At 47.3% G+C, this 17,150-nt stretch overlaps 1 protein-coding gene across 1 annotated transcript in view; it reads right to left on the bottom strand.

Annotated features, from left to right (window-relative positions):
• Positions 1 to 221: 221 nt before the first annotated feature.
• LOC124028415 (ephrin type-A receptor 6-like) overlaps positions 222 to 17,150 on the bottom strand; it is a gene marked incomplete at both ends in the record, with an annotated part of 37,359 nt that continues 20,430 nt past the window's right edge. The window contains 2 exons of the mRNA XM_046340469.1: positions 222 to 346; positions 11,693 to 12,040. Coding sequence (XP_046196425.1) covers positions 222 to 346; positions 11,693 to 12,040 — 473 coding nt within the window. The remainder of the gene's footprint in view (positions 347 to 11,692; positions 12,041 to 17,150) is intronic.

Raw genomic sequence — 17,150 nt, 5'->3', positions numbered from 1 at the left:
GCCAGCAGTGGTATGCAGGGTGGTATGCTGCTGACCAGGACCAACCCTGCTTAGCTTCAGAGCCAAGCCAGCAGTGGTATGCAGGGTGGTATGCTGCTGGCAATACAGTGAGTGTATAGATTTTTAGTACGTGAGCCGTGTGGGAATCGAACCGACAACCCTTTTTTTGCATTGTTCTATACAACTAAAGTGTTCCATAAATGTGGTCTATGGGACTGTACCTTATCGTAGTACTTGATCTCATAGTCCAGTATGACGTTGGGCTGCTGTTCCACCTCCGTCCAGGAGAGGGCGATACTGTTGTCAGACGCCCAGTCCTTCCTCACCACGCCAACCAGAGAAGGACCTGCAGAGACACGTTCACAGGCCTGGGTCCAATACACTGTGTTAAAATAATCCCAAATACTCATCAGTGGTTTGGGACCAGGGGGAGAACGACGGCCGCCACTCAATTCAGAATACAGGATGCCCCCCCGGCCCCCCCCCCCCCAGTAAATGAGAAAATGTCAATCTTCGTGGTCAATTATTCATGTACAATCCTGGTACCAATCGTTTCTTCTATTCCACCAGATGTATGTCAAATCGCTCACAGAAGAAGTTATGGGGATTATATAGTTGGTACTGGCAGCCTGCAGTACCCCGGTTGGCCTTCAAGTCGAGCTAGTCAACGAGAGGGGGCAGCACTGAGCTAGTCTGCAACATCACTTCCTGGAGTAGATCAAACTGCGCATGTTAATGTCTACTTAATTCTCCCCCCATAAGACAACATCTTAGCAAGCTATAACTGACTTCCTGACCTTAGCCAGCTATAACTGACTTCCTGACCTTAGCCAGCTATAACTGACTTCCTGACCTTAGCCAGCTATAACTGACTTCCTGACCTTAGCCAGCTATAACTGACTTCCTGACCTTAGCCAGCTATAACTGACTTCCTGACCTTACCCAGCTATAACTGACTTCCTGACCTTACCCAGCTATAACTGACTTCCTGACCTTAGCCAGCTATAACTGACTTCCTGACCTTAGCCAGCTCTTCCTGACCTTAGCCAGCTATAACTGACTTCCTGACCTTAGCCAGCTATAACTGACTTCCTGACCTTAGCCAGCTATAACTGACTTCCTGACCTTACCCAGCTATAACTGACTTCCTGACCTTACCCAGCTATAACTGACTTCCTGACCTTAGCCAGCTATAACTGACTTCCTGACCTTAGCCAGCTCTTCCTGACCTTAGCCAGCTATAACTGACTTCCTGACCTTACCCAGCTATAACTGACTTCCTGACCTTACCCAGCTATAACTGACTTCCTGACCTTAGCCAGCTATAACTGACTTCCTGACCTTAGCCAGCTCTTCCTGACCTTAGCCAGCTATAACTGACTTCCTGACCTTACCCAGCTATAACTGACTTCCTGACCTTACCCAGCTATAACTGACTTCCTGACCTTAGCCAGCTATAACTGACTTCCTGACCTTAGCCAGCTATAACTGACTTCCTGACCTTAGCCAGCTATAACTGACTTCCTGACCTTAGCCAGCTCTTCCTGACCTTAGCCAGCTATAACTGACTTCCTGACCTTAGCCAGCTATAACTGACTTCCTGACCTTAGCCAGCTATAACTGACTTCCTGACCTTAGCCAGCTATAACTGACTTCCTGACCGTAGCCAGCTATAACTGACTTCCTGACCTTAGCCAGCTATAACTGACTTCCTGACCTTAGCCAGCTATAACTGACTTCCTGACCTTAGCCAGCTATAACTGACTTCCTGACCTTAGCCAGCTATAACTGACTTCCTGACCTTAGCCAGCTCTTCCTGACCTTAGCCAGCTCTTCCTGACCTTAGCCAGCTATAACTGACTTCCTGACCTTAGCCAGCTATAACTGACTTCCTGACCTTAGCCAGCTCTTCCTGACCTTAGCCAGCTATAACTGACTTCCTGACCTTAGCCAGCTATAACTGACTTCCTGACCTTAGCCAGCTATAACTGACTTCCTGACCTTGCTTGGCCATATTTAACCTGGCCTTAGCCAGCTATAACTGACTTCCTGACCTTAACTTCCAGCTCTTTGACAGCCAGCTCTTCCTGACTGCTTCAGCTCTTCCTGACCTTAGCCAGCTATAACTGACTTCTGACCTTAATAGCTATAACTGATTTCCTGATACTAGCCAGCCTGTGACTTCGACACCAGCCAACTATGAAACTGACTTACTGACCACAGCTACCGGCGACTTCCTGACCTTGGCCAGCTCTTCCTGACCTTAGCCAGCTATAACTGACTTCCTGACCTTACCCAGCTATAACTGACTTCTGACCTTAGCCAGCTATAACTGACTTCCTGACCTTAGCCAGCTCTTCCTGACCTTAGCCAGCTCTTCCTGACCTTAGCCAGCTATAACTGACTTCCTGACCTTACCCAGCTATAACTGACTTCCTGACCTTAGCCAGCTATAACTGACTTCCTGACCTTAGCCAGCTATAACTGACTTCCTGACCTTAGCCAGCTCTTCCTGACCTTAGCCAGCTATAACTGACTTCTGACCTTAGTCAGCTATAACTGACTTCCTGACCTTAGCCAGCTATAACTGACTTCCTGACCTTAGCCAGCTCTTCCTGACCTTAGCCAGCTCTTCCTGACCTTAGCCAGCTATAACTGACTTCCTGACCTTAGCCAGCTATAACTGACTTCCTGACCTTAGCCAGCTCTTCCTGACCTTAGCCAGCTATAACTGACTTCCTGACCTTAGCCAGCTATAACTGACTTCCTGACCTTAGCCAGCTATAACTGACTTCCTGACCTTAGCCAGCTATAACTGACTTCCTGACCTTAGCCAGCTCTTCCTGACCTTAGCCAGCTATAACTGACTTCCTGACCTTAGCCAGCTATAACTTTCCTGACCTTAGCCAGCTATAACTGACTTCCTGACCTTAGCCAGCTATAACTGACTTCCTGACCTTAGCCAGCTATAACTGACTTCCTGACCTTAGCCAGCTCTTCCTGACCTTAGCCAGCTCTTCCTGACCTTAGCCAGCTCTTCCTGACCTTAGCCAGCTATAACTGACTTCCTGACCTTAGCCAGCTATAACTGACTTCCTGACCTTAGCCAGCTATAACTGACTTCCTGACCTTAGCCAGCTATAACTGACTTCCTGACCTTAGCCAGCTCTTCCTGACCTTAGCCAGCTATAACTGACTTCCTGACCTTACCCAGCTATAACTGACTTCCTGACCTTAGCCAGCTCTTCCTGACCTTAGCCAGCTCTTCCTGACCTTAGCCAGCTCTTCTGACCTTAGCCAGCTATAACTGACTTCCTGACCTTACCCAGCTATAACTGACTTCCTGACCTTAGCCAGCTATAACTGACTTCCTGACCTTAGCCAGCTATAACTGACTTCCTGACCTTAGCCAGCTATAACTGACTTCCTGACCTTAGCCAGCTATAACTGACTTCCTGACCTTAGCCAGCTCTTCCTGACCTTAGCCAGCTATAACTGACTTCCTGACCTTACCCAGCTATAACTGACTTCCTGACCTTACCCAGCTATAACTGACTTCCTGACCGTAGCCAGCTATAACTGACTTCCTGACCTTAGCCAGCTATAACTGACTTCCTGACCTTAGCCAGCTATAACTGACTTCCTGACCTTAGCCAGCTATAACTGACTTCCTGACCTTAGCCAGCTATAACTGACTTCCTGACCTTAGCCAGCTATAACTGACTTCCTGACCTTAGCCAGCTATAACTGACTTCCTGACCTTAGCCAGCTATAACTGACTTCCTGACCTTAGCCAGCTATAACTGACTTCCTGACCTTAGCCAGCTATAACTGACTTCCTGACCTTAGCCAGATAAGGACCAATCTGGTCTTGTCAGTACTGTGTCTGGGGGGGTCAGCATGGTCCTGTCAGTACTGTGTCTGGGGGATCAGCGAGGAACTCCCTCTCAACTCTCCTCCCTCTCCTCTCCTCTCCTCTCCTCTCCTCTCCCCTCCTCCCCTCTCCTCTCTTCCCTCCCCTCCCCTCTCCTCCCCTCCTCTCCTCTCCTCCCCTCCTCTCCTCTCCTCCCCTCTCCTCCCCTCCCCTCCCTCTCCCTCCCTCCTCTCCTCTCCTCTCCTCTCCTCTCCTCTCCTCTCCTCTCCTCTCCTCTCCTCTCCTCTCCTCTCCTCTCCTCTCCTCTTCCTCTCCATCTGTGGTTTTATCCCCAACACATTAACGGAGATTTGTTTCCTTGCTCACGCTCATCATTTGCAAATTGCATATTAATGCCTCATTAGGCTTTTAATTATGCTACATTTATTCAGACATCATTCCTAATTCATTTATCGTCCCCTGTTTGCAGCGTTCCCAGTCTAGTCTTGACAAGTTGGATTGGACTCCTAGTTTAGATGTCTATCACACGTTGAAAATAACAATGGCAGAGTAAGTAGATTACATTGGAATGAAAAAGAAATTCATCAAGTTTATCAAAAAGTTGCATTTTCACCGGTGACAAGGCATTAAAGCAGGTAGTTCTCTACTGTAGGAAACTAGGAGATCATTATCAAGGCATTAAAGCAGGTAGTTCTCTACTGTAGGAAACTAGGAGATCATTAGGAAGACATTAAAGCAGGTAGTTCTCTACTGTAGGAAACTAGGAGATCATTATCAAGGCATTAAGCAGGTAGTTCTCTACTGTAGGAAACTATGAGATAATTATCAAGACATTAGTAGGTAGTTCTCTACTGTAGGAAACTAGGAGATCATTATCAAGACATTAGTAGGTAGTTCTCTACTGTAGGAAACTAGGAGATAATTATCAAGACATTAGTAGGTAGTTCTCTACTGTAGGAAACTAGGAGATCATTATCAAGGCATTAGTAGGTAGTTCTCTACTGTAGGAAACTAGGAGATAATTATCAAGACATTAGCAGGTAGTTCTCTACTGTAGGAAACTAGGAGATAATTATCAAGACATTAGTAGGTAGTTCTCTACTGTAGGAAACTAGGAGATCATTATCAAGGCATTAGTAGGTAGTTCTCTACTGTAGGAAACTAGGAGATCATTATCAAGGCATTAGTAGGTAGTTCTCTACTGTAGGAAACTAGGAGATAATTATCAAGACATTAGCAGGTAGTTCTCTACTGTAGGAAACTAGGAGATAATTATCAAGACATTAGTAGGTAGTTCTCTACTGTAGGAAACTAGGAGATCATTATCAAGGCATTAGTAGGTAGTTCTCTACTGTAGGAAACTAGGAGATCATTATCAAGGCATTAGTAGGTAGTTCTCTACTGTAGGAAACTAGGAGATAATTATCAAGACATTAGCAGGTAGTTCTCTACTGTAGGAAACTAGGAGATAATTATCAAGACATTAGTAGGTAGTTCTCTACTGTAGGAAACTAGGAGATAATTATCAAGACATTAGTAGGTAGTTCTCTACTGTAGGAAACTAGGAGATAATTATCAAGACATTAGCAGGTAGTTCTCTACTGTAGGAAACTAGGAGATCATTATCAAGGCATTAAGCAGGTAGTTCTCTACTGTAGGAAACTAGGAGATAATTATCAAGACATTAGCAGGTAGTTCTCTACTGTAGGAAACTAGAGATCATTATCAAGACATTAGTAGGTAGTTCTCTACTGTAGGAAACTAGGAGATCATTATCAAGACATTAGCAGGTAGTTCTCTACTGTAGGAAACTAGGAGATCATTATCAAGACATTAAGCAGGTAGTTCTCTACTGTAGGAAACTAGGAGATCATTATCAAGGCATTAGCAGGTAGTTCTCTACTGTAGGAAACTAGGAGATCATTATCAAGACATTAGTAGGTAGTTCTCTACTGTAGGAAACTAGGAGATCATTATCAAGGCATTAAAGCAGGTAGTTCTCTACTGTAGGAAACTAGGAGATCATTATCAAGGCATTAAAGCAGGTAGTTCTCTACTGTAGAAACTAGGAGATCATTATCAAGGCATTAGTAGGTAGTTCTCTACTGTAGGAAACTAGGAGATCATTATCAAGGCATTAGCAGGTAGTTCTCTACTGTAGGAAACTAGGAGATAATTATCAAGACATTAGTAGGTAGTTCTCTACTGTAGGAAACTAGGAGATCATTATCAAGACATTAGTAGGTAGTTCTCTACTGTAGGAAACTAGGAGATCATTAGGAAGATATTGTCTCATGGGAACATTGATGTTCTCCCCCCTCTCTCTTTCGTTCTTCTCTTATCTCTCTAAGACTTAGGTATATTTTAGCTGTTGCCTTGGCGACAGAGCGGTGATTGATTCTCAGAGTGTTAATGTGTAGAGAACAGCCAGCCAACAGGGTTAAACAGTGGGGATCATGGGTGGTGTGGGGTTCAACAGGGTTAAACAGGGTTAAACAGGGGGGATCATGGGTGGTGTGGGGTTCAACAGGGTTAAACAGTGGGGATCATGGGTGGTGTCTGGTTCAACAGGGTTAAACAGGGGCATCATGGGTGGTGTTTGGTTCAACAGGGTTAAACAGTGGGGATCGTGGGTGGTGTCTGGTTCAACAGGGTTAAACAGGGGGATCATGGGTGGTGTGGGGTTCAACAGGGTTAAACAGTGGGGATCATGGGTGGTGTCTGGTTCAACAGGGTTAAACAGGGGCATCATGGGTGGTGTCTGGTTCAACAGGGTTAAACAGGGTTAAACAGGGGCATCATGGGTGGTGTCTGGTTCAACAGGGTTAAACAGGGGGCATCATGGGTGGTGTCTGGTTCAACAGGGTTAAACAGGGTTAAACAGTGGGGATCATGGGTGGTGTCTGGTTCAACAGGGTTAAACAGGGGGGATCATGGGTGGTGTGGGGTTCAACAGGGTTAAACAGTGGGGATCATGGGTGGTGTCTGGTTCAACAGGGTTAAACAGTGGGGATCGTGGGTGGTGTGGGGTTCAACAGGGTTAAACAGGGGGGATCATGGGTGGTGTGGGGTTAAACAGGGTTAAACAGGGGGGATCATGGGTGGTGTCTGGTTCAACAGGGTTAAACAGTGGGGATCGTGGGTGGTGTCTGGTTCAACAGGGTTAAACAGGGGGGATCATGGGTGGTGTCTGGTTCAACAGGGTTAAACAGGGGGATCATGGGTGGTGTGGGGTTAAACAGGGTTAAACAGGGGGGGATCATGGGTGGTGTCTGGTTCAACAGGGTTAAACAGTGGGGATCGTGGGTGGTGTGGGGGTTCAACAGGGTTAAACAGTGGGGATCATGGGTGGTGCTCTAACACATAGCCTGGATTAGGTGTTGAAGTGGACCTGACTGGGTGTGCTTATGTAAGAGAGGAAGACAGAGAGAGAGAGAGAGAGAGAGAGAGAGAGAGAGAGAGAGAGAGAGAGAGAGAGAGAGAGAGAGAGAGAGAGAGAGAGAGAGAGAGAGAGAGAGAGACAGAGACAGCAGACAGAAAGACAGAGAGACAGAGAGAGAGAGAGAAAGTCTGTCTGTCTGTCTGTCTGTCTGACTGTGTGAGCTGCCACTGTGTTTAGTAATGAGGATCTTCTGAGGTTTAGCAGACAATGAGGAGGAGAGGCGGAGAGGAAGAGGAAGAGGGGAGGAGAAGAGGTGGAGAGGAAGAGGAGAGGGAGGAGGAGAGGAGGAGGAGAAGTAGAGGAGAGGAGAAGGAGAGGAGGAGGAGAAGAGGAGAGGAAGAGGGGAGAGAAGAAGAGAGGAAGAGGGGAGGAGAAGAGGAAGAGGGGAGGAGAGGAGGAGGAGGGGAGGAGAGGAGAAGGAGAGGAGGAGGAGGAGAGGAAGAGGGGGGAGAGGAAGAGAGGAAGAGGAAGAGAGGGGGAGAGGGGAGAGGAGGAGGGAGAAGAGAAGGAGAGGAGAAGGAGAGGAGGAGGAGAAGAGGGAGGAGAAGAGGAAGAGGGGAGGAGAGGAGGAGGAGGAGGAGTAGAGGAGAGGAGAATGAGAGGAGGAGGAGAAGAGGAGGGAGGGAGGAGAGGAGGAGGAGGAGAGGAGAAGAGAAGGAGAGGGAGGAGGAGGGAGGAGAGGAAGAGGGGAGGGAGAGGAAGAGAGGAAGAGGAAGAGGGGGAGAGGAGAGGGAGGAGAGGAGAAGAGAAGGAGAGGAGAAGGAGGAGAGGAAGAGGAAGAGGAAGAGGGGAGGAGAGAAGGAGAGGAGGAGGAGGAGAGGAAGAGGAAGAGGGGAGGAGAGGAAGAGAGGAAGAGAAAGAGGGAGGAGGAGAGGAGGAGGAGAGGAGAAGGAGAGGTGGAGGAGGAGAGGAGAAGGAGAGGTGGAGGAGGAGAGGAGAAGGAGAGGTGGAGGAGGAGAGGAGGAGAGGAGGAGGAAGAGAAGGAGAGGAGGAGGAGAGGAGGAGAGGGAGGAGGAAGAGAGAGGGGAGGAGGGCTGACAGCTCCATTTTGATGAGTCAATCCCAACCTCTGAATAAAGTGATGGGAACAGCAGAGCAAGCTGTTTCTCAGCCTCCCCGCAGGAGATAATATTTACATAAAAGATGTTACTTCCTTTCCCAGGGTGCACCTCCCTTGGTTAGCTTCCCTCTCCCTGCACGCCCTGGGAGCTAGTGACTGAACGTGTGTCCGACCGTGTGTGTGTGTGTGTGTGTGTGTGTGTGTGTGTGTGTGTGTGTGTGTGTGTGTGTGTGTGTGTGTGTGTGTGTGTGTGTGTGTGTGTGTGTGTGTGTGTGTGTGTGTGTGTGTGTGTGTGTGTGTGTGTGTGTGTGTGTGTGTGTGTAAAACCCATAATGAGAGCTCCACCAGGCAGCATAATATAACAAACACAGCACCTCTCAGAACCATTGTGCAGTTTCTGGTTATTATAAAGTGGAACCTATTGATGTCTGTCTGAAAACCCAGACAGTCATGTTCTGTAATACCAGGAAGAGAAATCACATGGACGTCCCCCCAAACTTGGTTCAGGAGACGCCAGGATTAGATCTCATTTAATAACGACGACAACACCTTGGTTCAGGAGACGCCAGGATTAGATCTCATTTAATAACTACAACAACACCTTGGTTCAGGAGATGCCAGGATTAGATCAACAGCTCATTTAATAACTACAACAACACCTTGGTTCAGGAGACGCCAGGATTAGATCTCATTTAATAACGACAACAACACCTTGGTTCAGGAGACGCCAGGATTAGATCAACAGCTCATTTAATAACTACAACAACACCTTGGTTCAGGAGACGCCATGATTAGATTTCATTACAACAATGTTAACCAGGGGTCTGGTCAGTAGTAACCAGTCTGGTCAGTAGTAACAGAGATGATAACCAGGGGTCTGGTCAGTACTCACCAGTCTGGTCAGTAGTAACAGTGATGTTAACCAGGGTCTGGTCAGTAGTAACAGAGATGTTAACCAGGGGTCTGGTCAGTAGTAACAGTGATGTTAACCAGGGGTCTGGTCAGTAGTAACAGAGATGCTAACCAGGGGTCTGGTCAGTACTCACCCGTCTGGTCAGTAGTAACAGAGATGTTAACCAGGGGTCTGGTCAGTAGTAACAGAGATGATAACCAGGGGTCTGGTCAGTAGTAACAGAGATGCTAACCAGGGGTCTGGTCAGTAGTAACAGAGATGTTAACCAGGGTCTGGTCAGTAGTAACAGAGATGTTAACAAGGGGTCTGGTCAGTAGTAACAGAGATGATAACCAGGGGTCTGGTCAGTAGTAACAGTGATGTTAACCAGGGGTCTGGTCAGTAGTAACAGAGATGTTAAACAGGGTCTGGTCAGTACTCACCAGTCTGGTCAGTAGTAACAGAGATGTTAACCAGGGGTCTGGTCAGTAGTAACAGTGATGTTAACCAGGGGTCTGGTCAGTAGTAACAGAGATGTTAACCAGGGGTCTGGTCAGTAGTAACAGAGATGTTAACCAGGGGTCTGGTCAGTAGTAACAGTGATGTTAACCAGGGGTCTGGTCAGTAGTAACAGAGATGTTAACCAGGGGTCTGGTCAGTACTCACCAGTCTGGTCAGTAGTAACAGAGATGTTAACCAGGGGTCTGGTCAGTACTCACCAGTCTGGTCAGTAGTAACAGAGATGATAACCAGGGGTCTGGTCAGTAGTAACAGAGATGTTAACAAGGGGTCTGGTCAGCAGTAACAGAGATGTTAACCAGGGGTCTGGTCAGTAGTAACAGAGATGTTAACCAGGGTCTGGTCAGTAGTAACAGTGATGTTAACCAGGGGTCTGGTCAGTAGTAACAGAGATGTTAACCAGGGGTCTGGTCAGTAGTAACAGAGATGTTAACCAGGGGTCTGGTCAGTAGCAACAGAGATGTTAACCAGGGGTCTGGTCAGTACTCACCAGTCTGGTCAGTAGTAACAGAGATGTTAACCAGGGGTCTGGTCAGTAGTAACAGAGATGTTAACCAGGGGTCTGGTCAGTAGTCACCAGTCTGGTCAGTAGTAACAGTGATGTTAACCAGGGGTCTGGTCAGTAGTCACCAGTCTGGTCAGTAGTAACAGAGATGTTAACCAGGGGTCTGGTCAGTAGTAACAGTGATGTTAACCAGGGGTCTGGTCAGTACTCACCAGTCTGGTCAGCAGTAACAGAGATGTTAACCAGGGGTCTGGTCAGCAGTAACAGAGATGTTAACCAGGGGTCTGGTCAGTAGTAACAGAGATGTTAACCAGGGGTCTGGTCAGTAGTAACAGTGATGTTAACCAGGGGTCTGGTCAGTAGTAACAGAGATGATAACCAGGGTCTGGTCAGTAGTCACCAGTCTGGTCAGTAGTAACAGTGATGTTAACCAGGGGTCTGGTCAGTAGTCACCAGTCTGGTCAGTAGTAACAGAGATGTTAACCAGGGGTCTGGTCAGTAGTAACAGTGATGTTAACCAGGGGTCTGGTCAGTACTCACCAGTCTGGTCAGCAGTAACAGAGATGTTAACCAGGGGTCTGGTCAGCAGTAACAGAGATGTTAACCAGGGGTCTGGTCAGTAGTAACAGAGATGTTAACCAGGGGTCTGGTCAGTAGTAACAGTGATGTTAACCAGGGTCTGGTCAGTAGTAACAGAGATGATAACCAGGGGTCTGGTCAGTACTCACCAGTCTGGTCAGTAGTAACAGAGATGTTAACCGGGGGTCTGGTCAGTAGTAACAGAGATGATAACCAGGGGTCTGGTCAGTAGTAACAGAGATGTTAACCAGGGGTCTGGTCAGTAGTAACAGAGATGTTAACCAGGGGTCTGGTCAGCAGTAACAGAGATGTTAACCAGGGGTCTGGTCAGTAGTAACAGAGATGTTAACCAGGGGTCTGGTCAGTAGTAACAGTGATGTTAACCAGGGTCTGGTCAGTAGTAACAGTGATGTTAACCAGGGGTCTGGTCAGTACTCACCAGTCTGGTCAGTAGTAACAGTGATGTTAACCAGGGGTCTGGTCAGTAGTAACCAGTCTGGTCAGTAGTAACAGAGATGTTAACCAGGGGTCTGGTCAGTAGTAACAGAGATGTTAACCAGGGGTCTGGTCAGTAGTAACAGAGATGTTAACCAGGGGTCTGGTCAGTAGTAACAGAGATGTTAACCAGGGGTCTGGTCAGTACTCACCAGTCTGGTCAGTAGTAACAGTGATGTTAACCAGGGGTCTGGTCAGTAGTAACAGTGATGATAACCAGGTTTCTGGTCAGTAGTAACAGAGATGATAACCAGGGGTCTGGTCAGTACTCACCAGTCTGGTCAGTAGTAACAGTGATGTTAACCAGGGGTCTGGTCAGTACTCACCAGTCTGGTCAGTAGTAACAGTGATGTTTGCCAGGGGCCTGGTGTTTCCTCCCAGTCCAGACACTCCATTGACCGTCTCTACGTGGAAGGTGTAGTTGGCGTGTGTGGCAAAGTCCAGAATAGCCACCGAGGTCCCGGTGAGGCCCAGGAGGCGTGGTACGAAGCGCAGGTCGGTCTCACACGGCTCACAGTCCTCCTCGCCACCGGAGGCGCCACTGCCACAGCGCTGGCACATGATGTTATAAGTCAGGTCCTTCCTGCCACCGCTGTCGCTAGGTGGAGACCAGGTGAGGAACAGAGCCGTCTCGTTCATGAGAGAGACCAGGTTCCTGGGGGCCGATGGAGCGCCTGGAGAGAGAGGGAGAGAGAGACCAGGTGAGGAACAGAGCCGTCTCGTTCATGAGAGAGACCAGGTTCCTGGGGGCCGATGGAGCGCCTGGAGAGAGAGGGAGGAGGGGAGGGAGAAAGTGAGAGAGAGAGAGAGAGAGAGGGGAGAGAGAGGGAGTGAGAGACCAGGTGAGGAACAGAGCCTTCTCATTAATGAGAGAGATCAGGTTCCTGGGGGCCGATGGAGCGCCCGGAGAGAGAGGGGAGTGAGAGACCAGGTGAGGAACAGAGCCTTCTCGTTAATGAGAGAGACCAGGTTCCTGGGGGCCGATGGAGCACGAGAAAAGAGAGAAAAGGGGAGGGAGTGAGGTTTCTCCCTTGATAACAAGACCTTGCCCACTGCCTTAGTTAAAGCCTCCCTGTTCTCCTCCCTTGACCCCACTGCCTTAATTAAAGCCTCCCTGTTCTCCTCCCTTGACCCCACTGCCTTAGTTAAAGCCTCCCTGTTCTCCTCCCTTGACCCCACTGCTTTAGTTAAAGCCTCCCTGTTCTCCTCCCTTGACCCCACTGCCTTAGTTAAAGCCTCCCTGTTCTCCTCCCTTGACCCCACTGCCTTAGTTAAAGCCTCCCTGTTCTCCTCCCTTGACCCCACTGCCTTAGTTAAAGCCTCCCTGTTCTCCTCCCTTGACCCCACTGCCTTAGTTAAAGCCTCCCTGTTCTCCTCCCTTGACCCAATGCCCACTGCCTTAGTTAAAGCCTCCCTGTTCTCTGTCCTTAACCCAATGCCCACTGCCTTAGTTAAAGCCTCCCTGTTCTCTGTCCTTGACCCAATGCCCACTGCCTTAGTTAAAGCCTCCCTGTTCTCCTCCCTTGACCCCACTGCCTTAGTTAAAGCCTCCCTGTTCTCCTCCCTTGACCCCACTGCCTTAGTTAAAGCCTCCCTGTTCTCCTCCCTTGACCCAATGCCCACTGCCTTAGTTAAAGCCTCCCTGTTCTCCTCCCTTGACCCCAGGCCCACTGCCTTAGTTAAAGCCTCCCTGTTCTCCTCCCTTGACCCCATGCCCACTGCCTTAGTTAAAGCCTCCCTGTTCTCTGTCCTTGACCCCATGCCCACTGCCTTAGTTAAAGCCTCCCTGTTCTCCTCCCTTGACCCCATGCCCACTGCCTTAGTTAACACCTCCCTGTTCTCCTCCCTTGACCCCATGCCCACTGGCAGTAACTCCCATACTGAAGAAAGAGGGCCTGAGATCCTCACCAACTACAGGACTTCCTCAAACCTCCCCTTCCTCACCAACTACAGGACTACCTCAAACCTCCCCTTCCTCACCAACTACAGGACTAACTCAAACCTCCCCTTCCTCACCAACTACAGGACTACCTCAAACCTCCCCTTCCTCAGCAACTACAGGACTACCACAAACCTCCCTTCCTCACCAACTACAGGACAACCTCAAACCTCCCTTCCTCACCAACTACAGGACAACCTCAAACCTCCCCTTCCTCACCAACTACAGGACTACCTCATATCTTCCTTCCTCACCAACTACAGGGCTACCTCAAACCTCCCCAACTACAGGACAACCTCAAATCTTCCCTTCCTCACCAACTACAGGACAACCTCAAACCTCCCTTCCTCACCAACTACAGGACAACCTCAAATCTTCCCTTCCTCACCAACTACAGGACAACCTCAAACCTCCCATTCCTCACCAACTACAGGACTACCTCAAACCTCCCCAACTACAGGACAACCTCAAATCTTCCCTTCCTCACCAACTACAGGACAACCTCAAACCTCCCTTCCTCACCAACTACAGGACAACCTCAAATCTTCCCTTCCTCACCAACTACAGGACTACCTCAAACCTCCCATTCCTCACCAACTACAGGACTACCTCAAACCTCCCCAACTACAGGACTACCTGAAACCTCCCCTTCCTCACCAACTACAGGACTTCCTCAAGCCTCCCCTTCCTCACCAACTACAGGACTACCTCAAACCTCCCCTTCCTCACCAACTACAGGACTACCTCAAACCTCCCCTTCCTCACCAACTACAGGACTACCTCAAACCTCCCTTCCTCCCCAACTACAGGACAACCTCAAACCTCCCTTCCTCACCAACTACAGGACAACCTCAAACCTCCCTTCCTCACCAACTACAGGACAACCTCAAACCTCCCCAACTACAGGACTACCTCAAACCTCCTTCCTCACCAACCACAGACCCTGTATCCACAACAGTGTCCCTGGTTAGTCTGTCATCATGTTTAGTGTTCTCCTGGTTAGTCTGTCATCATGTTTAGTGTTCTCCCTGTTAGTCTGTCATCATGTTTAGTCTGTCATCATGTTTAGTGTTCTCCCTGTTAGTCTGTCATCATGTTTAGTGTTCTCCCTGTTTAGTCTGTCATCATGTTTAGTCTGTCATCATGTTTAGTGTTCTCCCTGGTTAGTCTGTCATCATGTTTAGTCTGTCATCATGTTTAGTGTTCTCCCTGTTAGTCTGTCATCATGTTTAGTGTTCTCCCTGGTTAGTCTGTCATCATGTTTAGTGTTCTCCCTGGTTAGTCTGTCATCATGTTTAGTCTGTCATCATGTTTAGTGTTCTCCCTGGTTAGTCTGTCATCATGTTTAGTGTTCTCCCTGGTTAGTCTGTCATCATGTTTAGTGTTCTCCCTGGTTAGTCTGTCATCATGTTTAGTGTTCTCCCTGTTAGTCTGTCATCATGTTTAGTCTCATCATGTTTAGTGTTCTCCCTGGTTAGTCTGTCATCATGTTTAGTGTTCTCCCTGGTTAGTCTGTCATCATGTTTAGTGTTCTCCCTGGTTAGTCTGTCATCATGTTTAGTCTGTCATCATGTTTAGTCTGTCATCATGTTTAGTGTTCTCCCTGGTTAGTCTGTCATCATGTTTAGTGTTCTCCCTGGTTAGTCTGTCATCATGTTTAGTCTGTCATCATGTTTAGTGTTCTCCCTGGTTAGTCTGTCATCATGTTTAGTGTTCTCCCTGGTTAGTCTGTCATCATGTTTAGTGTTCTCCCTGGTTAGTCTGTCATCATGTTTAGTGTTCTCCCTGGTTAGTCTGACATCATGTTTAGTGTTCTCCCTGGTTAGTCTGTCATCATGTTTAGTGTTCTCCCTGTTAGTCTGTCATCATGTTTAGTGTTCTCCCTGTTAGTCTGTCATCATGTTTAGTCTGTCTGTCATCATGTTTAGTGTTCTCCTGGTTAGTCTGTCATCATGTTTAGTGTTCTCCCTGGTTAGTCTGTCATCATGTTTAGTCTGTCATCTGTCATCATGTTTAGTGTTCTCCCTGGTTAGTCTGTCATCATGTTTAGTGTTCTCCCTGGTTAGTCTGTCATCATGTTTAGTGTTCTCCTGGTTAGTCTGTCATCATGTTTAGTGTTCTCCCTGTTTAGTCTGTCATCATGTTTATGTTCTCCCTGGTTAGTCTGTCATCATGTTTAGTGTTCTCCCTGTTTAGTCTGTCATCATGTTTAGTGTTCTCCCTGGTTAGTCTGTCATCATGTTTAGTGTTCTCCCTGTTAGTCTGTCATCATGTTTAGTGTTCTCCCTGTTTCTGTCTGTTTAGTCTGTCATCATGTTTAGTGTTCTCCCTGGTTAGTCTGTCATCATGTTTAGTGTTCTCCCTGTTAGTCTGTCATCATGTTTAGTCTGTCATCATGTTTAGTGTTCTCCCTGGTTAGTCTGTCATCATGTTTAGTGTTCTCCCTGTTTAGTCTGTCATCATGTTTAGTCTCCCTGTCTGACATCATGTTTAGTGTTCATCTTGTTTAGTCTGTCATCATGTTTAGTCTGTCATCTTTTAGTTTCTCCCTGTTTAGTCTGTCATCATGTTTAGTCTGTCATCATGTTTAGTGTTCTCCCTGGTTAGTCTGTCATCATGTTTAGTGTTCTCCTGGTTAGTCTGTCATCATGTTTAGTGTTCTCCCTGGTTAGTCTGTCATCATGTTTAGTGTTCTCCCTGTTTAGTCTGTCATCATGTTTAGTCTGTCATCATGTTTAGTGTTCTCCCTGGTTAGTCTGTCATCATGTTTGTGTTCTCCCTGTTTAGTCTGTCATCATGTTTAGTCTGTCATCATGTTTAGTCTGTCATCATGTTTAGTCTGTCATCATGTTTAGTGTTCTCTTGTTTAGTCTGTCATCATGTTTGTCATCATCTTGTTTAGTGTTCTCCCTGGTTAGTCTGTCATCATGTTTAGTGTTCTCCCTGTTAGTCTGTCATCATGTTTAGTGTTCTCCTGGTTAGTCTGTCATCATGTTTAGTGTTCTCCCTGGTTAGTCTGTCATCATGTTTAGTGTTCTCCCTGGTTAGTCTGTCATCATGTTTAGTGTTCTCCCTGGTTAGTCTGTCATCATGTTTAGTCTGTCATCATGTTTAGTCTTCTCATGTTTAGTCTGTCATCATGTTTAGTGTTCTCCCTGGTTAGTCTGTCATCATGTTTAGTGTTCTCCTGGTTAGTCTGTCATCATGTTTAGTGTTCTCCCTGTTAGTCTGTCATCATGTTTAGTGTTCTCCCTGGTTAGTCTGTCATCATGTTTAGTCTGTCATCATGTTTAGTGTTCTCCCTGGTTAGTCTGTCATCATGTTTAGTGTTCTCCCTGGTTAGTCTGTCATCATGTTTAGTCTGTCATCATGTTTAGTGTTCTCCCTGTTTAGTCTGTCATCATGTTTAGTGTTCTCCCTGGTTAGTCTGTCATCATGTTTAGTCTTCATCATGTTTAGTGTTCTCATGTTTAGTCTGTCATCATGTTTAGTGTTCTCCCTGGTTAGTCTGTCATCATGTTTAGTCTGTCATCATGTTTAGTGTTCTCCCTGGTTAGTCTGTCATCATGTTTAGTCTGTCATCATGTTAGTGTTCTGTCATCATGTTTAGTCTGTCTCCCTGTTAGTCTGTCATCATGTTTAGTGTTCTCCCTGGTTAGTCTGTCATCATGTTTAGTGTTCTCCCTGTTAGTCTGTCATCATGTTTAGTCTGTCATCATGTTTAGTGTTCTCCTGGTTAGTCTGTCATCATGTTTAGTGTTCTCCTGTTAGTCTGTCAGTTTAGTCTGTCATCATGTTTAGTGTTCTCCCTGTTAGTCTGTCATCATGTTTAGTCTGTCATCATG

The sequence above is a fragment of the Oncorhynchus gorbuscha genome, unplaced genomic scaffold (genome assembly GCF_021184085.1).
Source record: "Oncorhynchus gorbuscha isolate QuinsamMale2020 ecotype Even-year unplaced genomic scaffold, OgorEven_v1.0 Un_scaffold_4100, whole genome shotgun sequence".
NCBI lineage: Eukaryota > Metazoa > Chordata > Actinopteri > Salmoniformes > Salmonidae > Oncorhynchus > Oncorhynchus gorbuscha.
The sequence above is the reverse complement of the archived record's forward strand: the minus strand, read 5'-3'. Positions and strand labels throughout refer to the sequence as shown.